A 22,635-nucleotide genomic window follows, 5' to 3' on the forward strand; every position below is an offset into this window, starting at 1 on the left:
TTGTTATTATTAAGGAAGCTTGGTATTGTCACACTTATTTTTCAGTTCTCTGTAAAAAAAAATTTGGTCTCAGCGGCAGCATCACACAATTTCCAACTGCTAAGAGTCACTAAGAGATGGCAGTAATCAGTAAATATAGTTTCAAATATATATATACATAAAAGTGTGTGTATATATATATATGCACACACAAATATGTATATGCATGTTTAAAAAAAACACAGACCTCATGTTTCAACCAAAAATCCCACTTCAAGAACTCCTTAAAAAAATCCCCCAATTTTCCCATCTCCACACCCACGGCGATTCACTTAAAGCATGCCTAGATGTCAAAACAGCATATCCCTCCCTCCTTCAACACAACTCTGACCCACTTCGTTGCAGAAACCTAGTGAGACAAGCTCCAAGTATTTCACTCTGCAGCTGGTTGTTAAGCCCTAATAACCGAGGGAGGCTGAAGTCACTCCCTAATCTCCTAATGTGTAAGAATCAACAGAGCTCCCCTTTGAGCACCCAGCCTACGCCAGAGCACAGAACAGATTGTGTCAAATGACAGCTGCTTTCTGGCAGAACACACAGATTCCCTACCAAGAAAGGGAGGCAGGAAGCATCACTCAGTTGTTGAAAAGGTTGCCAGCTTTAAAAAAAAAAAAAAATCAAATCAAATCAAATCAAATCAAATCATATAGCCATTCAAATAAGATCTGTGCTGCACCCAAAGTACGTACTAAACTTACACATTCTGCTGCCATCTCCTCTTACCCTCACTTGCCACGTGCCTTTGGGAGGGTGGAAGTTTTCCACTTCCAGGGCTGTTCGCCTGTGTATCTGAGTGGTGCTTTAGATAAGGCTGCCCTACAAGGACTATTTGCCTATGTAACCAAGTGGCCCTTAAGATGCTACGGCTGCTCCACAAAGACCAACAACAAAACACTGCCCAATTTTAACTTAAATTCAGTTTGAAATCAAGTATCTCATACAGATGCTCACTTTTCTAAAGAAAGGAGAGCTGTTAAGAAAGTAATCTGCAGCCTGCCAGCTGATCACAGATAGCACCGAGTGCACGCATGCTAACACGTGAGCAGGTGTCTTGCAAACCTAGTAGGTCATGCGTAACCTAGACACTACGTATTACAACACAAAGGGCTCATACGAACAATTAAAAATGGTTTCATAGCCCACTTGTGCAAGTATTATTTTAATTTGGAAGTTGCCACTTAATACTTTAATTAAACTGCAGCTGGTCTTAAGCCATAAGTAACAAGTTGCTGAAGTTAGATAACCTTTTTTTTTTCCCCAGGTGCCCTGAATTTCCTTCAGCACAAGGCTAGAGTTTTTCATACACTATTGCTGAAGACCAGTTGCTGAAATTGCATTTTTGAACATACTAGCTTCTACACTGGGAGGAATAAAATCTGGCCCAAACACCTTTCCTGTTAAAGAAATGTATTTTCTGTTGAAGAAACAGAAGTAAAAAGCTCCCTAACAAAAGCTTCCTAGCAAATCTGCAACTGATTTTTTTTAAAGGATCATTAAGAAATTATGACTACAGCTTAACAAGTTTTGCTTTCATACACTTTAGCTGTATTATTTAAGCCCTCATTGGCTAGATTTTAGTACTGCTTAAAACCTTTGTCAATATGTTTGGCATAAAACATGCTGTAACAAGCTCCTATACCAAATCTACATTTTGTGTAAGCAATAACACACAGACCAAGGGCTTCCCAGTGGCCAGCTTCAGCAGAATGAAGAAAAGGAAGGAAAAGTGTACGGAATTCAGTATTTTTAGAGGAAACTGACAGTCCAGATGAAAGAAGAATGTCATAAATCAGACTCAAACCAATTCTGATACAATATGGTCAGCAGACAACGTTAAAATGCAGACTGCAATCCTCCAAGAACTGAAAAAAGGCAAATGGGTGTAACTTAAACACACCAGACATTAATAGTTTAATTTGTGGATGAAAGAAAAGTTCCAGCCCTTACAAGTAAACACATCTACAAACAGATGCCGTAATAGGAACAGTTTTGCAACACAAGATAATACTAATAAAACAGGAAACACGGTTACAACATCCCCTCTTATAAGCGTCTCGATTACATCACGAAGTTAGGATTATAAATTATTGCCTTTACTACTTCCTGCAGTGATTTATGTTCCGTTTACCGAACAGAAGCAGCACGTGAGGGCTCTGTGACAGGTGTCCTCCGCCCTCGCCCTCTGGCAGCCGTGTCCCCGTGCCAGTGGTGGGGCAGTGCCATGCACCAGCTGCTCCAGCCCAGGATGGCTGTGCAGATGAGGTGCAGCTGGGGCACGGGGCTGGAGCTCAGATCCAGCGCTTCCAAAAGCCATGGCTACTTGTGAGCTGTCAGTGGCTGGACAGACATTTTCCATCGTAGCTACACGATGCCCTCCCGGTTTTGCATCTGCGCCCATGAACACTCTGCAACTCAGCACCAAATTGCAACTGGTCTCACAAATATTGCCCTCTACCCAGATAACAGGGTGCTTTTAAATCTAACAAAGAGCAGCAACAACCCACTGCCTTACCCTTGCGTGGCTGCAGCCACAAATAGCTTCTTGCTGGAAAGCTTTGCAGAGCTGAACAAATCATAGGAAACCTGCCGACATTCTGGACCTAAGTAGGCTTTATTCTAACTCAAAGCAGCCTTTAATACCATATCCCTGTAATGTTTTAGGGAAGTAATAATGACCTCTGCCTAAATAACATACGAGTCTTCTTAATTGCACAATGAAAGAAGGAAGCGTTTAAACACCTGAAGTGGCCAAAAAACATTCACATTCAGCAGCTATTCAAAAAGATCATTAAAAAATTCTGCTAATCCACCACAGCGTAAAGATATTTTTTAAACTATTACTTTTTTCACTGTTCTCAGAACCAGAGAGCCTTTACTTAAAAGGCAAACATTAAGGCATTGAACTTGCAGGACAATCTGAGTAATTTCAAAACAAAAGGGAGAGAACAGTTTAAAAGTGACTTTGCTATATTTAGGAATAGCACAATCAATACAATACAGACATCAACTCCAAAAATATAACTCAGGTCAGTCGCCAATGCCTGAAGCTAATACATAGGCAGGAGAAAATAAATAAATTCAATCTGATAGTATAAAAGTGGCAAACCTTTTTCACTGGAATTTTTCCAAACATGAAATTCTTTTGGGGGATTTTACCCAATTTTTGTGCAACCCTAGCAATCTCTTAAGGATTTTTCATGTGTTTACTTCAGACTTGCGTTTGCTAACGTGAGGCTGTTGTGCAGTTAAAGCATTCAGGTGATACAACACGCATGCTCAAAACGACAGAAAAAAAATGAGTGGCAATCTAACCACCTGTTCTGACAGCATAACTCTGACTTTGCAGCTCCAAGTGAGATGTTACATTACAATCCAGATGCTACCAGATTTCTGATAGGTTTCTAAATCACTGTCTCGTTGTTTACACTACTGGAAATAATACTGGTGTTGACACACAAACTTGATTTCCATGTCACACCTGCAACTGTTTGCCGACAAAATTTTGTTATCTCTATTAGTTGGACATTCTGGAATAGTCAAGCACTGTATTTGTTAAGAATCCAGAAGTGGTAATTCTGAAAAATAACTCCAATGTAGAAAAGTTTGTAAATGAAACCAAAGATATAACACCAAAATCTCCATCAAAAGATGTACCACCAGACTGAAAGAAGTCTACTGAAGCCCTTCAGTGGGATTTCACATTTACTGTCTCAATGACTTATACATCAAATACATTCTAGTCATTATGAAAAATTCTATGTATTTACATGGCCATCAAAACAAGCTGCCTATGTACAGCAACAGTTTGGGTGTTGTTTTTTTTTTCCTGAAGTAAAAAGATATACAGAATTAATAGTTACCAACTAGCTTTTATACGTGCAATTGCATCCACTGGAATGGAAGAGAGGAGAAACAACAGGCGAGTGCATCTGTTTCTAAATATTTGATTGGATATGGTTTATTCTGCAGCCCAATCCTTATGAGAAGAGGTACTATTAATAAATAATAGAAGTCATTTTACATGCTGTTACTCCTCCCCTTTACAGTAGAAAGTGCATTTATATTGTTCTTTACTCCTATGCTATGGTTCCTAGACATCAGAGCTATGAGTAAGGAACCTAGATTTGGTGCTCCAAAACATAACATCCATAAATCCATGGCTGTAGGTGGTAGGAAATGACTGATTTGGTGTCTTTTAAATGAATAATACTACTTACATGGCCTGAGTTTGTAGGAACGCATTTTTTATTGTTGTTGCTACTATATTCAAACTATATTTATCATGGAGTCAGCTAAACAAATACATCTTTATTTTCTTATCTGCATTAACTATGTGCATCCTTATGTATTAAATTGATTTAGCTGCCATTTATTTCTGCATGGATAGACATTCTATTGTAGCCTTCAGATCAGTTTAAGTTTCTGAGGCAGTACCCTTTTAACTCTTTCTCAGTAAGATTCAAAAACTTTCCCACTAGTGACACCCACCTCCTCCCATGGCAGTAAGCCGCTAGGTCCATGGCAGTTCAAATAGCTACAAGGCATCCATCCACAACACTTATCTACATTTCTCATTATTTGAGCCATAGTAGTAAGCAGCAGAATGCCAGAGAATACAAGTATTTTCAAATAATTAGAAGTAGACTCTTCTGAAGAACCCTTACTGGTAATATAGCTCTGCTCCCAGGGAGATTAGTGGTATCACTGTTATAAAAGAAAATCCACGGATCAGCTCAGGAAACATTACATACTTCTGCAGAACTACTTATGAGTGAGAGAGAATAGAGAGAGCTTTCTTCTGACCTGAAACGCCAATTAAAAGCTTGGTCTAATCACTCCCTGATGCTGCTTGTTTCTTCACTTACTTCAAACATTACCCAGAAGTTCTGAGATGAAGGATGAGCCATAACCCCTCTCCTCCTATGGAGAGTAAAGAACTGTCTCTTCCAGTGAGGAATTACTAAGATGAAAGACTAATGAGCCTTTTACATGAAAACTATACTTGGTGAAGAATTACCCAGTGAGAGCTAGAAAGCCCTGAAAATACAAAAGCGATCATTCAAGACAAATTTCTGAACTGCAGCATTTGTTAATTATAAACAAAACTCATTTGTGAAACTTGTCTGGCTTAGAAGCCATGACATGGTACGGTGTGTGCAAACATGCAATGCAGGGCTGTAGCTTTACAGGGAACAGGCCCCAGATACAAGAAATCACCACACAAGGTTATTTTTCTATCAGTTTCAGAAAGAAAATGTTTGAGGAAATAAGTACGCATGTTTATATTCATTTTTAATGGTTCCTCGCATAAAAGGAAACATCTTTAAAAACATTTTTGTTTGTTTAGTACAAAGAATTCCTGGATGGGAGACCAACATTTATAGCAACACTAGTCAAAGTGTTCTTAGTTCCCAAGATCATCCCTCCAACCAAGGAGAACAACAAACAAAAAGCTCATCCGCCAAAACCAAAGTCATTTCTATTGTTGATTTCTTTTAAAGTCGATGATACTGCAGCCTAGGGCAAACATTAACCAATCAGATTCCACCCTGTAGTTTTCCAAATAGCTATCCATACACAATTTTGGGCTTTATAGACACCTAAATCAGCCTTTAAAAAGAGTTTGCTTTAAACCAATCCAACTGAGCTATGACCATGATCAAGTATTAGTCAAGGGCTGCCTTTCTGAATGCAGTAGTTGAAACTTTGAATTCATATTTTGAAGAGCCAGACTTACTGCTGTTCAAGATAAGACCACAATCAATAATCCTTATGTTCTCCTCTGCATTGTTTTATAAGCGTGACTAAAGATCACTGTAACTGGACCATTAAGTTGAAGTATTTAAAAAACCAATCAGCACTACTCATCAATACACACAACATCGACTATGAGTTTCTATGGTGCCATCTTTCTTTTATCATTTCTATGATACCTCCCAAAAACATAGCAGTTAGCTTTAAGTTCTTAGAAACTTTTGCTATTAATGTATTTCAGGATTTCATTTAACCCCAAGAGTCCAAAGAACTGTAGTTTTTCTGAAAACTGCATATAAAAGAACCTTCTTTTGTCTATTCTTGAGCAATGACAGACACAGAAAATTTAAAAGCCTGTTTTTATGTTGCATTAAACTTACCCTACCCTTTTTCAGATGAATTTAGGCCAGTGGAAATAAACTAGACTCCTGACTAGCTTATTCCCAGAAAGGAAAGAATCAGTCACTATTATAACTTTCTACCGCTTAGAGTACAGCCAGTAGGATGCAGCAACTCTTCTTTGAGCTCATTCAACCCATCTTTCTATCAAACTGTGTTCCCTTTACAGTGGAATAACAAGCATTTTTAAAATAACAAATAAAAACAGTAATCTCTGTATGCATCCCAGCAAAGAACACTGTTCAGTTCAGCTACATCGGCAGAATTAGGTATTGCTTTTTCAGTCACTTGCTCCATGAAGGAAGAGTGCAACTTCCTTAATAAAATTACTTATGTTTCCTTCCACCCAGAACAAATCAACCCACTGGCACTGAATGGTTTTTAAAGCTTGTGCATGAAGAAAAGGTATCTGGAAGTAGACTGCTTTCTGGCAAACAGATTCCTTGGAAATCAAATCAAAGTGAGATCTGGCATCTGTGTGCATGTACATATATAGTGGCTATTACTCACACCTTACTACAAGAATATGACTTGGCAAACAGAGAGATCCAAATGCCTTCTCCCCCCTCACCCCATGTTGCAGGGCTATAATTGGGCACCAGTCATTGAAACAAAAAGGGGCCATGCCCAGGCCAGGATGGGGAGGGAGAGCTGGGCAGTGTGCAATAGTCATGGCTGGGAGAAAGCCTGTGGGGCTGCAGATTGACAGCTCCAAAAAAGAAAACATCCAGACGTTGCTGGCCAGCTGAAATCTTGTACTCAGATTTCAGCCTGGTCTGCCAGTCACCAGACCTGGCAGCATCCAAGCAGAGCTGTGCCACTCCTCTTCCAGGCTGCTTAGATAACAGTGGGCTCAGAGAGGATATTTTAAGCTGCAGTAGCTGGTTCATATCTTATCAAAAGGGCTTGATGTGCACAATCGTTGCTGTTAATTGCTTCCCATCCTCTTCTGAAAGAGCAAAAAGAATTTTATTCATAGCATCAGGAGAGAGAGCAAATAACACCGAGTCAAAGGATTACGTGTGCTGTGCTGCTGCACTGGTGCCAGTGAACTCTAGCACTTCCCATTCCTCTTGCAAGTAGTCCTGCTGAGATGGGTTTGAACCATTACTACTTTTTCTTGCAGAAACACTTAACCAGGCTGTTCCTTACAGTGACAAAGGACTCAGTTGAGCCTGGTGTGGCAGCACTGCTTAAAGCTGCAGCCTGCAGAAAAAGCCTTCTTTCTGCAGCTACAGGCTGGGTATCTACATGCAGAAGGTGGCAAAGCACCTTGCCTTCTCAGCACAGTCCCTGAATGTCAGGGAGAAGCCCTAGGATCCACAGCAGGAAGAAGTGGCACCGCTGCACCTGAGATGAGCAGCAGCACAATGGCAGAGGGCACTTCTCATTTACTACACACAAATTGCACTTTGAGAACAAACTTCAGATCTAGTACTAAACGTTATTGCCACAGCACAGAATACTGCTCACCAGGCAAGGTTAAGTGTTGAAGGACAGCCTGACCTTGCCACAAGTTCATCTAAAGGAGGAAGTTGGGCATAAATAACTGGATATGTTGTTACTCACGTGACTCCTTGCACAGCTACACCTTGGCACTGGACTGCTCTTGGATCAGTCGCACAGCTGACACCAGCAGCAAAGACTGGTCACAGTAAATCTCATGCTCCCAGACTACTGGTACCGACAGCTTAGGAACAATGCTCCCTCCAAATCCTCCACATCCACTACTGTCTACCAGAAACACTATTTTCCATTGAACATGTCGTGAATTAATTTTAACATGATTTTATATACCAGCTGCAATCACATATTATGGCCTTTGGACTGCTGTGACATTCAGAAATCAGATATTATGTCACTTAATTATCATTAGAAAACTTTGCATGTTGTGAAAAGGTACACATGGTAACAAATCACCAACAAGAGGTAAAGAACAGGTGTGTTCCAGCTCCCTGAACTACGTTCTGGAACATTTCCTTGTAGTTTGGGTAAGAAAGCATGGAGAAAGGTAATGTGAAGATTTGTTTTTCTGCAACACTCCATTATGATCTGTTCCCCCACTTCTCCAAAGAAAACCCACCAAAAGGTTGCAGGATTTTTTTTTTCCTGGCATTGAGATGCTGCTCTAACACTGTGCCACACACAAACTGGATGAGCAGCCAACTGCTGAGTGGGAGGCTCATTAAAAAGGGCCATTTGCTTGCCATATGTCTCTTTCTTCTGGACGAGACTAATTCTAGTCATTAGACTTTCAACCAGAAATACAAATCAGCAAAGCCACTTCTTGCTAAAATGGTAACCAGGAAGGAACCCTCAGCCCCACCACCTCCTCCTATCCTCCATCCCCACCCAGACTGCTGCTGTTGCCTCCTGCCTCCCCCTCCATCATCACCTCCCTTTCGTCCTTCTCCCTCCCCAGCACTGCCATAGCATTTCTCCTGCTCATTCCCACACCCAGCACAATGGCTGCAGGACAGCAAGCTGACTGAGAAGCCTGCTTGCTGCTCTAGATCGGGAAAGCAACACAAATGTGTCTGCTCCGGACCCTGCACCCAGAGCAGCTCTACTGAACTCCAAGCCCACAACGGCGTCTTCAGTAGTGTGGGCACAACACCAGCAGAGAAACACAGGTAACACACAGACAGCTGCTGGGCTCCTGCACAGCCACAATGATCAGTTACCGAAAAAGAACAACCAAAAATGTGACCACCACCACAAAAATCCACCCTAGGATTTCAAGTGCAGCTCTAAGCCTCTTTTTTAGAATAAGGTAGTTTTTCAGATAGGAACATATGCACACTAGATCTTACTATAAATGTCAGCCTCTTCTATTTACATCCTGTTTTAAGACACTGCCAGTCTGAAGTCAAATTCAGGTTCTCCATCAGTTCTTAGTTAGCAAGTTTGTCTCAATTCATGTTGTTTCTATAGCAACTGTCCTCCTGGAGATCTGAAAGCATTTTACAGAAAAACTCAACACTACCACCAGTCACAAGAAATGGCCATCTCATCCACCTAAGGTATCAGCAGTGTCTGCGGGGGATGGGAGCTGATTTACTACCCCACTGCAAATCTAACTCAGAGTTTCTCATTGCACAACAGACATTCCTGCAGTCCTTGTCCTCTGCTGTGTGAGAAACACATCCCTCACAGCAGCTGGTTCTGGGTTTCCAAGTCACCCTCTTGACAATCTCTCAACTCAGACACTCAGGTCAAACACAGCACTATTTTATTTCGGTCAATGTCATAATGTCTCCCCTTTAATCCCCAATAATCAACAGGAACACAGCAGCCAAATAACTGGATTACGCAAGCCATTCAGTGCATCATTTTGCCATTTTTCCTATCAAACTTCAAAGAAGTCCCCCTTGCCCTACACAGCCCTTATTTACACAGCAGAGGCCCATGACGTATTCTAATCAGATGGCTTTTCCCAGTTGCTACTTCCTCCTGCACTCCCTTTCTTCTCTACAGATACGCATCTCACACTTAGATTTAAAAGTTTATTAATGAAAAAAAAAAAAGTACCCACCACAAACAACAAACAAACAAAACCACCAACTATGATTTTTCTTCTGGTGGAAGATGACAAATGTGGTTCCCATCATTTTGATGAAGACCTTCAGAAACCTTCAGGTGTGATCATGCATCCTAATTGCCTGCTTTCTTCTTCCTTTCTCCTGCACATGTGCAGTCACTGTGACAAAAATGGGACCTTGCACACGAGAAGCTGGTCCCCAGGCACACTGGGAGAGGGATCAGGTGAGCACCAAACCAACAACGAACAGACACAGCCAGTGCGAGCTGTTCCAGATACCCAAACACAGTCAGCCCCAGTCTACTGCAGCATGGAATTTGTGTGAGATGAACCAGCAAAGGTTAAACCAGTGACAAATATTTAAAGAGAGTGCTGTGAAGGTAACTACTCTGAAAAACATAACCTTCCTGGCAGCTAGATTCAAAAGGTCCTGCTCTACATAAGGTATGGTGGCTCACCAGCCTGCCAATCCTCATTTGGGGACGCTCACGAGTGCTACGAACATGTAGCACATGTGCTCTGTATGTCCTTCTTTGTCCAAACTTTGCCTGCCTTCAGGATCAACCCAGGCACTCTGCTTCACAAGGAAAGCTGGGTCTCATCTGCAGCAAAGAGAACAGGTAGAAGAAACAGAGCTTCATGGTTGCATCTCATGCAAATGAGGCACAGACTTCTGTTTCTATCTATTACTTCTAATTCTGAAGTATCTAAAGCAAAATACCCATGTTTCCCCCTTCTCACACACACCAAAACAAGTTAAACCCTTCCACCTGAGAACAGAAAGTCTCTGCACAATCATTCAGGACAGAAAAAAGACAATTTTTCCACTTCTCAAAGTTTCAAAGCCCACAGAAGTACCATCCCCAGCCTGACACAGCAAAATTATCTTATTGGATCACAGGCTAAATTAAACACACAAATTACATTCTCCATATAAACAGACTTATGCATGGCTTAAATAGCATGGTTTTATTTTCCTGTTGGCACCAATGGGTACAGTAGCTCAGCTGAAGCTTAAGATGTCTGTGATGTCAGTCGCTTTAATAGGCAGCACTGACGTGACTGGCTTTCGTTCCCAGACGTGAAGTGTGCTGGTTTCCATGGGGAGGATGCTGCCTGAAGAATTCCTGCCACACTTCCCATCAGTTGTTTTGCGCACCAAATACCAGCTCCGGGGAAAAATGTTTGCTTGGGCATCCGAAAATTCACAAGATGACATCATCCCATGCAGCAAATTTCTCTGCAGCTACCCCCACAGAGAAACACAACCTATATGGAACCCTGCTGCAGACTCCTGTCATCTGGGCTGTGTATTTAGGGAAGTGAAAGACATTGGTAATTTCTGCCTTGCTTGCCACATTAGCTCAGTTACAACAGTCCCCCTCCAATTCTGAGGAGCAAAAGGGACACTCAGTCTAAAAGATTTCTTAGGCTAATGAAAAGGCCTCATGGCAATTTCTTCCCCTTCTAAATTCCCATGCAGAATTCCCATTGCAGAATACAGCCAAACAGGTTTTTTTTTTTTTTCTTTTTAAAGGGTAAGCAGTAAGCCATATCAAAATCCCCTAAACACTAAGAACTGTACTTTTCTCTGAAAATCTTCATTTGCTACTGGCACGCGCTACAATCCAGGTAAGATTAAAAGTCATGAGATAGTCAAAGTGAGGACTGCATCATTTTTCGCAAGGGTTTTTATAGTAGTCACTTGCACTCTCGTTTTTTCATTCTCCATCTACTTTGTTCATACAAAAACACAAGACCCTACTTCATGCACAGGAGTTCAGTCTAACAAACAAAACCATTACCATTACAATCTACCAACTTGAAACACACGTTTTCAGCTGGAACATCTGTTTATAAAAATTCAAGTTTGGCACAGAAGAGAAGGCACATACATTCTGCTGATTAAACAATGAGCATGTCTTTACAACTGACTTCTCTTCATTCTCTTCTCCCATCAAGGATCAACTCCGAGGCCAGATGGATGACATTAGACCTGTTAGAATTAGCTGAGTATATATACGTGCATGCACACACATCCTTGTGAAAACAGATATGAAGTTCCAGACTTACAATTACAGACTACAGGCTAATAGATCTTCTACTACCTTCTAATTCCCTTTGTTTTTTTTTGTTTTTTTTGTTTTTTTTTTTTTAACAGTATGGTTTTCTAGCTCCCTACACATCTGCTTTAGGGCAGGAAAGGATGAAGCAGCTTCACACTTAAGTCATACCTAGTTCCCCAGATCACGCCCGAAACCGGGTGGTTCTTCCACCTATCCCACTTTCAGAATGCAGGAGGGATGTACTCAGGCAAAAAATGTAGGGTCCTGCTTTGCAGGTGTGTCTCCATCTCCAGTTGTCCTATCTAGAAACTTATGCAAGTACAGAAATGCCCATTCCTGACCCAGCTTCACTGGCAGGAGCTTTCAACACCACAGCACTCATGTACATCCTCCCTTTTAAGGCCTTAGGTTACATCTCATGAAAGAAGAGAACGGCATCCTCTTGGGAATACAGGAGCCATATTCCCCACTTCCTCACAGACAGTACTTAGAACAGTCTCAAGTGGTTGGAAATGTGGGAGCAGACCGGAATCTCGAGTGTAGCCCTAAAGACACGTGCAGCTCTCAAGGTGGATCAGACTTATCCCTTGTGATTCCTAGCGGTTATGTTAGGCAGCTTTTAAGATCCTTCTCCCAAGCACTTCAGCCCTTCCGCTATCATGGAAATGAGCTCAGTGCTCCACCGTAACAGCCAAGAGTTAAGGCAAAATAATTCAAGCAATACTGAGCAAATCCCGTGCGACTTCACCCATCTCTTCTGGGAAAGAGTTTTCTGGCTGCTATCCAACCTTACCTCAATTGCAATCTTTTAAAAACTCTTCGCCCTCAGTTAATTTCTTTTGTACAAGCCTCTAGAGCTCTACCTTAATTGATGCAACTGCTATCAGCTTCTTTACAAACAAAAAAAACCTCACAGTGAATGCATGTAAGGTCACAGCTGAATTTCAGCAGGCTGCATGTTTGCAGACTTGGAGTAACAGCCAAGAACTGTGGAATTCTGAGAAGAACATGCGATACTTCAAATCAGCAGTTGTAAAACTGCTAATTTTCCTCTCTCCTCCTACTTGCTATCCTTTCTCACCAACAAAACAAAGTTCTGTGATGAAGCAAATCTTAGGCTTTTTAACAAGGGTAAGGTTGCACTGACATGGAAGTCAAAGCAGAGAAAAGTGACTGTGTTTAAATCAAACACTTTCCTGCCAAGTACATCATTGAGATAGCACTGAAAGATGTCAGGCAGCAGAACTGAATGTGGAGGGGAGCTTAAAAGGCTGAATGGGGTATCACAAGAACACTGAACACAAAATTTGATAGTTTCATTGGCCACTCTGAAAGTCAAATAAAATCTACAAATTCTGTAGACAGGAGACTCCAGAAGTCTCTCACAGACTTAAGATTGTAAAGTATACAAAGAGAGAAGAAGTCTGTCTCACAGTTTGCTGATTTTACTTTATGAGGATGGTAACTTTAAGGAAACCGGACACTGCAAAAAAAGTCTGGCTGACTCTAGAGCTATGAAGTTGTGAATACTTCAGAAGACTCTCAGAGGCTCAACCTGATAAGAATTGCACATTTGTTTTCCACTAGAATCTAGACTTCAGCCATCTCCCCACACAGAAAGGTATTTCTGATCCACAGCCCGCATCCTAGGAAGCTGCCAGCAGACAATCCTAGAAAGCAAATACCGTACATGCTCAGAACAAACTCCTAGGGCTCAGGACATGTTACCAATGCTAAAAAAAAAAAAATCTGGTCAGCAAGCAAGCAACAATAATTGGAACACAGGCATATATTCCTTAATAGGTTAAAAAAAAGTAGAAGAGATTCTCCAGTACAGATGAACAATAAAAAAAGGGAATATTTTAATTAAAACTTATGTAAAATGCTGCTACATCATCTGACTCAGCAATGCTGGGCAGGTGGAAGATGAAGGAACAGGAAGAATATGACCACAAAGGTGCAAAAGAAATAAGCAATTTTTGCCAGCATTTTCAGTGCCTGCATTTTTATCTTATGATTTGATACTGCACTGTAGGCCAGCAGAGATGCATCTGCCAAAATTCAAACAGACACGGAAATTGAAACAACAGATAGGGCCATGGGGAATCATGGGAAGTCTGACATCAGCTAAACTTGGTGTTAAGTTTATGGAAGAAAAAAACACCTCACAAATTAAGAATATACAGATTTATTGATGTATGGAAGAGTAGTTCATCCACTAGTTTTCAGTTTTTAAAAATCCAGGAATATGAAGATAGTTGTCAGACTACAAAGCCTTGGTTCTCAAGAACAGAAAAACAGCTGGTGGTAGCTGAGGGGAAAAAAAAAAAAAAGGAGTATCACAGAATAGCTTGGGTTAGATGAGACCTTAAAGCACACCCAGTTCCAACTCCCCTGCCGTAAACAGGGTTGCAGTGCACCAGATCAGCTGCCCAGGGCCCCAACCAACCTGGCCTTGAACGCCTCTAAGGATGAGACATCAGCAGCTTCTCTGGGGAACCTGTGCCAGTGCTTCACCACTCTCTGAGAGAAGGATTTCTTCCTAACATCTAACAAATCTCCTCTCTTTTTGCTTAAAACCACTCCCCCTTGTCCTACTGCTATTACATTGTGTAAAAATCAATCTCCGTCCTGCTTATTAGCTCCCTTAAAGTACTGGAAGGCTGCAACGAAGTCACCCCAGAGCTTTCTCTTCCACACCGAACAAGCCCGGCTTCTTCAACCTTTCTTCATAGAAGAGGTGCTCCAGCCCTTTGATCATCTTTGTGGCCCTCCTCTGGAGGCACTCCAATAGTTTCGTATCCTTTTGCTGGCAGAAAATCACCTCCCTCACCCTGCTGGCCACCTCTCTTTCATGCAGTCCAGGATACAGTTGGAGTTCACAAAAAATGAGTAGATAAATATAGATTAAGACATGGTCATTTCCCCAACAGAGAAAGCATGGAGTGATACTCCATGGACAATTTAAATTGATTTGGAGATTATTGCTCTAAGACTTCTGAATTGAGGAGGCAAACTAACACCCAGGCACCACTCTACAACAACTCTTTCAAATGAATACTGAAGATACATTCTTCTATTATTTATGGGGAAAAAAGGCTTGCAATTCTCAGGAAACTTGGCAGAATCAAATGTTTAGTGTTACAAATGTTGCAATTCTGTTTCAAAACCATGAAGGCCATATGCTGGTGGCAGCACTTTTATTAGCAGCACACTTGAAGTAAAGCTTTCGCACCTCTAACTGCTTTTAAGATTAGAGAAACCTTTTTAAAGGAAGCAAAATAAAAACAAAATTAGAGTACTGGGGGCTAAATATGGGGGTTGTTTTCTGTCTTAGGTTTCTTTTGAGGACATACATTCATTAATCATTTACCAGCCCATACACACAACAGCCTGCCTCTTTCAGAAACACTGAATTCAGGCCCTGTTTTGTGCAGCCGTACAGCACAAAAGCCCCAGGAGAACTATGTGATAGTTGGATGCCAGGTTAAGTTCAAAGCAAAACACAAATTAAAATGCAAAACACATTTCATATCAGGGAGTGGTGTACCTGTTTGCTCGAGAGGACTCACCTAAATAAGTTCTCAGCTCCAAAGCACTGTCCCTCCCTGCTTCAGATCTCACTCACCTCTTTGAACTTAAAAGTTACTCCATCAGAGCTGTGTTCCTCCACATACACAAAAGAACAAGCTTAGCTCTTCCCAAAACTATATTCTATTTGTAGCAAGGCAAAGCTGAGCAAAAGAGCTCTTTGTCTACCTCTGCTTTCTCTAACCAGCAGACAGTACTGAACTTTCCTAACAGAACTGAAAATACTAAACTGAATGAAAGACAGTAAAGCAGCCTGTCTCCAAAGTAATATAAGTTGGCTACAGCCACCATGAAGTCACTGAGCAACAAGCATTTGTTCGCCTGTATAACGTCTGCTCCTCTCTTCAAGTCCGCAAGGTAAGCATACTCTGAGAAGAGCTAACATTCTGCTAAACATCCAGCAGCGTTCTGCATCACCACACTCCTCCACATCTCAGACAGAAGAGATCGAAGGGCGATCAACAGCAGCTGTTGCCAGCATCTAAAGACAGATGGGAGATGCCATACTCGTACCACACTTCAGCACCCTCTTCCCTGTGTCCAACTTGTGAGTATCCCAGAGCACGCAACAGTGGGACCGGTTGCACTGCACATTTGTCTTAGAGACAGGAGATGGAAACTGCTGCTGCTGCATGTTATTCATGTCTCCTGCTCCCCAGCTGCAAAGGCAAGTTCACTCTTGAGAAGACCCGCAGAGTGTCTTCCTCCTCATTAACAGGATGCAGTGAGGAACGGGCCTATCAGGCACTGCTCTGTGATTAACAAATCCAACTAGTCGAAACAGGTTTTGGTAGGATGTTCATTTACGCTGGTTCTAAAAGCAAAGAAGAGATTTCTGACTCATTCTCACCAGCTGCCCCACCTGGGGAAGGCTCACAGGACAAGGTTTTATATTTCTTCATTTCAAAGACATTAAGAAAGCTATCGGTATACTTAGGTAAGCAACTGGACAGGGCACAAGTGTTTGCTCTGTATTAGTAATCAGACACCTTCACTTTGTGGCTAGGAGGCATGAGGTCACAGGAAGAGTATTTCCAACACCCCGGATACGTTACAACAGCGTACACCCTGCAATAGGGTGTTACTTTCTAGTATCTTAATAGAAGTATTTTCTTTATGAGTTGCCTCACATGAACACACCGACAGCAGCACTGATGCAAGAGCTGTTTCCCTCCAAACCCTGGACAAAGCTGATTAGAAAAAAAAAGAAATGGTAGAGAGGGTGTCAATTTTATTTAGACAATACTAACAAACAACAATGCTAATAACAATAGTTCAGTGGGAACAGCTTTCCTCTCAGGAGGCAAAAAGCCTCTAACAGACACCACAAGGGTGGAAATGAACCACGAGTGGCCAAACAGAGATGAAGTGCTAAAAGCAATAGTAAGGTCCTATTGCGATGTGATTAAAAATGGGAGTAAATAACTGGGGCAAAGTAACTTTGATGCTGCCAACTCATACCAAAGCATTCTTTCCTTCTTTCTGCTCAACACTAGTATGGCTGTCAGAAAAAAAAGGCTGTGCTGCATAGGCAACAGTCAGAGCACACTTGTGGCTTGCTGCACAGCCCTCTGTGCTGCTTTTCCCACACTGCAAGTTTCAGCAACCACAGCCAGCTCCATCCCACTGCAGAGCATTGATCTGCCCCCAGAACAAGCCATGGTCCCATAGTGCAGGCATGCACAACAGCCTGAACCCAAGTCTCTTCCGTCAGAGCAGAAGACCTCTGTGGCTTGGGCTGATAAAACCTCACAAACACTTTTGGCAGTTTTGAGCTCTATAACCCTGGAATGTAACACAAAGGTTACCCAACACCTGAAGGGCACAGTGTTCAAGCCCTCTGTAGGCAGCTTCAACCACTTTCAGTTATGGTGGTGTGTGTGAGAAGTGGTCACGAATACTCGTGTCTTTCCACACAGCTACAGAGGAACACGAGACATTCATCTCAAGTTTAATTCTGCAAGATATCAAATTCAGATCATACAACAGTGTTTTCCAGAGGTTACTGAGGGAGACACTTATCAAGAAAATATTTACATCATTGCCTAAGCCAAAACCAGTGGCAGCATTTGGAGAGTGTAGATGATACCCACTCTTTTCTAGAATAGAAATTTAATATTAGGAATGTAGTTAAAGCTAGCTCAAACAGAGCAGATAAGGACTTGTCAGAAGTATCAAATGTGAATGATGGGTACTGATGAAAGGAAAGGACACCCAAGCCTGTAAGTTGCAGTGGTTTACCTGGGAGGCCTTTGAAGTCCACTCTCTTACACCAAGACAGGACACTATCAGACAATAATTTTGATCTACTCTTCATTCTAAATACACGAAGACCTCTTCTGTTGTAGGAACCAGAAATACATTAGCTATTTGTTTTTAATTATATGAAAATTTAACTTAATGCTACATTAGCTAAAGAGAAGCAGACTGGAAAGAATATTTAAGAGGGAACCCTTAGACTAATATGTCATATATGACTGTTTGACAGGAACAGCAAAAATTAACCATGTCAGACATCTCACTGAACAGAAACAACTGGGGTAGTAGCTTCCTGCTAGCAGTACTACGGAACAGAGGTTGCAGTAATGAGATTTCACATAAATGTAAAATACAGCCTTTTCTTTCTTTAACCAGGCTTTATTGTATTTAGGTTTAATAAGTGTACCAAAATCTGATTTTATCAAGTAGCAAAATCAGATTTATGCTATACTTGTATTTATACATGTGAGTGATGACTTTGTAGTATGTAAACTCAAAGCCTCAGGAGAATAAGATTAGTTTCAAATTCCCTTTCTACTCAACAAGAGCAACCCAAATCATGCTGCAATTTACTATTTTAAAATGTCACTGTGGGGGAAAAGAAAATTTATTTCACTAAAGCTGAAAAGATCATTTTAATGAGCAGTTATGTTCAAAGTCTAAGGACCTTTCTGGTCAGCAGTACAAGAAGCAATGCCAGCTGCACGTTTGCAAGACTTCTTACTTGACAAGATTCAAAGTTACAATCTAGAAAAAAAAAAGCAGCAGTCATACAATCCAAAACTTGTAGGTAAATATTTGTAAGCTGCATTGCTGCCTGAGGACATAAAAATCCCATCCCTAAAACCAAGAACTTACGGCTGAACCCCATAAATACAGTCTGTCAATTGTTCTATTTGTGTTTTCTACGAAGATGGAAAGTTCTTGGATGCAAATGGAGAGCTGTGCCAGCAAGTTCCTAGGGCCCTGGCCAGCTGAACATCCTACCTTTTGGCAGCAGCACATCCTCCTCTGAGAAGCTAATGATTCTGGAGTGCTCCCACTGCTCAGACTTCTCACTGCTTACAGCAGAGCAGATGCTCAAAGCTAGTTCCTGAGCTGGAACTGTAACTGCTTTGGGGAGTACAAGCCTAACACTGAAGACAGTCACTTTCACATGGGGTTCTGGATCCTGAAAGCATACCATGAGGCACTGCAGAATGCAGCACTGAGTGCTCACTCAACACTACCCTACACAGCTGTATGATATGCCATGTCAGCATAACTTCGTTTTTAGTATACAAAAGATCTCTCCAAATGCTTTTAGATGTTAGCACCCAAGCACCAGTTGGCAGTTCTCTTCTAGCTAAGCCTTCACATCCTTAGACATGTCTCTCCTTTCTCATAGGTAACACATTTCGTGCACTCAGACACTGCAAGTTAGCACCCATCAGTTCTGTGAGGTTCCTTGGGCAGCATCAGAGCCCACCAGATATTTACAAAGTACCTTCACTACACAGCAATTTGTGAACTTGCCTGCATTTTTGTCTCACAAGTGAGGAGTTTAATGTCACAGAACTTTCTGGAGATTGTTTGACAGCAAAATGTGTTCTGTCAACTAAACACACACCCTCGTCCTGTGTTAACACAAGCCAAGAAGAAAAGTACATCAAGACACTTGCAGTATCATAGGGGACAGGTTTTGAATTTACACAGATATCTTAAAGATCTTTAAAAATTAATAACCAAGCTTTAGTAAACCACTTTAGAGTCCAATCTTCTTTCGTGCCAATAACCAGGTCATATGCTGTCCTCCTTCCATGGATCAGTGAGGATTTTATAATGCACCATTCAGTCTGAAGGAAGTAAAGTGTTTATCTGGCCATGGCACTGAAGTTTATGGAGTCAGGAGGTGTAAAAAACGCTGTTACTGAGCACAAGCACTGGAAACTGTTTATACTAAAGAAGTTAACATCGAGTTTTAATGTCACCAGACTGAAATTTTTAGACGTCTTAAAATTAAGCTTCCAGAAGTCAGCTCCAAAAAGAAACAGCATTAAGTCCCATCGCTACAGTATGGTGTCGTTGCAGCAGCGACGCAATTAAAACATCTCAGTCAGCTCTCGTACAACTCAGCCCACCCTCATTACACCAAGATTTAAAATGAGACAGTAAAAGAACTGTGTAGATTACTCAACTGACAAGTGGCTATTCAGAAGACAAAGTGAAAGCAGAGTACTAAGCCCACATCTTTCCTTTATAGCCATGGCTCTTGCACTCAGAAAAAATTAAAAAGCTGGAGAGCGTATCTTAACTGCAGCAAGGTAAGTACTTCCCATTCATTTAGTACTGTTCTAGTCAGCTTGTGAATAAGGATATTAAGCAGTGAGAAACAGTACTAAAACAAAAATAAATAAGATACTCTCTATGGAAAGTAAAGCTAATTTTTGAAGTCATAAAATAAACATTGATTACCTGCACCATACCCATCTACTTGGAACAATGATACTACCACATCATCCAAAAAGGCAGGCAACAACAAAGAACTACTGAGGAGCACCAGTGTAAAACTGCACTGTTGTTCTGAAGGCTCTCGGGCTTTTAACACAGAAATGTTAAAAATTAAGAAGTCAATTCACAGTCACTGATATTGAAGACTTAGCTTCACTCCGTCAACTAAAGCGATCGACACAAGTAGTAGGCAATTCATTTTCTTGAAATTTGTATTTCAGGTTAACAACAGCATTACCTGCATAATGTACAGGGATTTCTATCTTTGGCCCTATGACATAGTGGCCCTCCTCCAGACTGTGAGCTGTAATTGTTGTCCACTGCCGACACGAATGAATCAGGAGGTAATCAGTCTCTCGAAGGCCTTCTACAGTTTCTCCTGAAAAACAGATATACGATTTTAAAATTACACTTATTGCCTATAGAATTAGGAAGACTTCACAATAAGCATTGTATTCTTATAACTATTTACTTTTCAGACATTTAAGAAATCCACTTAATTGCACTAAGTTGCAATTCTAAACAGTATTCATTTTGCAAGGTAAGCACTTTATCTTAAAGAAAGCAAACACAAAACAACCCAGTGCCTGAATACAAAGTATCACAGAGATGTGCTGTTCATTACTCAGCAGTGGCTCTCAGACTGCTTTTTCAGCTTTCTGCTTAAACAGATTTTTCATACTCCTGTTTATGTCCACCTATCTCACTTAATACATATACTTGAGAGCTCTTAATCTTTAAATAAAGGAAATCCATACTAAAACCAATCAGTTATTACACTTTAGAGGTATCAGGAGAAAGACACATTTCCATATGTTAAAAGACCAGCACATCACTAACCTATAGCCACCTGAAGCCAAATTCTGTTCATCACTATTAAGCACCTGGGTATCTCACTAGCAGATAGAGATTTCAGCTCTGCCTTTCTATCCCTTTGCAAGCCACTAGGTAACTAGCTATTCCTGTATATGTGAACTTAATCCTATTGCTTGAGAGGAAAAATAAGCTAACACGCACCACAATCATCACTCGGAGCAGACCGCTCTTACACTCGTAGAGCCCTGCTTGTACACAGAGAGAAAACAGCTTAACTCAAGGTACCTTGAAAGCAGTTAAATGAACTTTCAGGAGCACTTAGACAGGAAACAATTCAAAAAATAATTAAGCTTTACATTATATTTTTGCCCTCTCCCACCAACCCTCTGCTGTTGCAGTCAAAAAAAAAAATATCAAGCTAGTAGCTCAGCCCTAGAATCAAGTATGAAGAAAACCCATTTCTTTCAGCTACTACAGCAAACAACAGCATCCCTGCACTGTCCTCCCATGTTCTTAACTCAGTGGAAGAATAAGACTTTGTCTCAACCACCAAACTGCTCCTTGTTCAGGCCCTGCAAAGGGGAGAGAATTCCCAATGTGCTTTTTTGCCTACACTAGGCAATCTTTTCCACCATATGCAACGATTACTGCACACCCCAGGGGCAACAAAACTTCCCGTGTTCCAGTTTGCGCCCATCTGAACATGAGTAACAACATTTTTATTGTGAGAGAGACAAAGCACAGGAACAGGTTGCCCAGAGAGGTTGTGGAGTCTCCGCTGAAGATATTCAAAACCCACCGGACACTTTCCTATGACACCTACAGCAAGGAACCTGCTTTAGCAGGGGATTGCACTTGATGATCTCCAGTGGTCCCTTCCAACCCGCTGTGATGAGCCCAAGAGATGGACCTCACGGGGCCTACTGTCCCATGGGCTGTCAAATTCTATTAAAAAAAAGGATTTTGACAGCAAGTAGGCACAGCATTTCAAGAACTGGTTTCCAAGTCCCAAGGCAGCCCAGCCAGGCAGTCAGTCTGCTGAGCACCAGCTCCTGCTCACTGACTTAGAGCATCTTCTGTTCTCTACTCACAAGGCAACTCACAATAGGCATAAAAATTCTCTTCATCTTACTCCAGCGGACAGTTAAAATTCTGGGGGGAAACATGATGATAATATATGGTCTATTTGAAACTCATGTTTCAATTCAGAGTATTAAACTCATGCTTTCTATAACCCATGGCAACAAGCAATTATTCCATCCCTCAACAAAAAAAACAATGACACCTAAGGGAAGAACTAGTATTTTACTAGTTTCATTGACAATAGTAAACAAATTTTGAAGAAAAGATGAAACACCCCTGGTATGCTTTACTTTGCCTTACAATTCGTAGTTATAGTTTCAGACCATTACCTAAAGAAAGCCTGAATTCTACATCTAGGATTTGCAGGGAAATAATTGCAGTATAGGTTGTCCTTGAGGATGAAAGATGATGTTCTCAGTAAAAATAAATAAATAACATATATATACATTACAAAAAGGAGCTTCCAGTCATGGCTCACAGGCCATGATCTGTTTAAGTGGTTACTCCTAAAGCTGGGTGGGACAGGTGAGTGTAAAAAGGTATTATGAAGGCAGGCCCAAGAGTGACTACCTAATTAACTCCACAGCTGGAAGTAGT

The 22,635-nt window shown here is 41.2% G+C and overlaps 1 protein-coding gene across 2 annotated transcripts in view; it reads right to left on the reverse strand.

The window, feature by feature from the left end:
• The window catches only part of GAREM1 (GRB2 associated regulator of MAPK1 subtype 1), a 98,180-nt gene that overhangs the window by 56,370 nt on the left and 19,175 nt on the right, over positions 1–22,635 (reverse strand). Inside the window, exon 2 of one of the 2 annotated variants that reach the window (XM_021385741.1) lies at positions 20,378–20,518. In XM_021385741.1, coding sequence (XP_021241416.1) covers positions 20,378–20,518 — 141 coding nt within the window. Of the gene's footprint in view, positions 1–20,377; positions 20,519–22,635 lie in introns of those variants that run through there. The other variant, XM_021385743.1, reaches the window with a different exon arrangement.

The sequence above is a fragment of the Numida meleagris genome, chromosome 2 (assembly GCF_002078875.1).
Source record: "Numida meleagris isolate 19003 breed g44 Domestic line chromosome 2, NumMel1.0, whole genome shotgun sequence".
Taxonomy (NCBI): Eukaryota; Metazoa; Chordata; class Aves; order Galliformes; family Numididae; genus Numida; species Numida meleagris.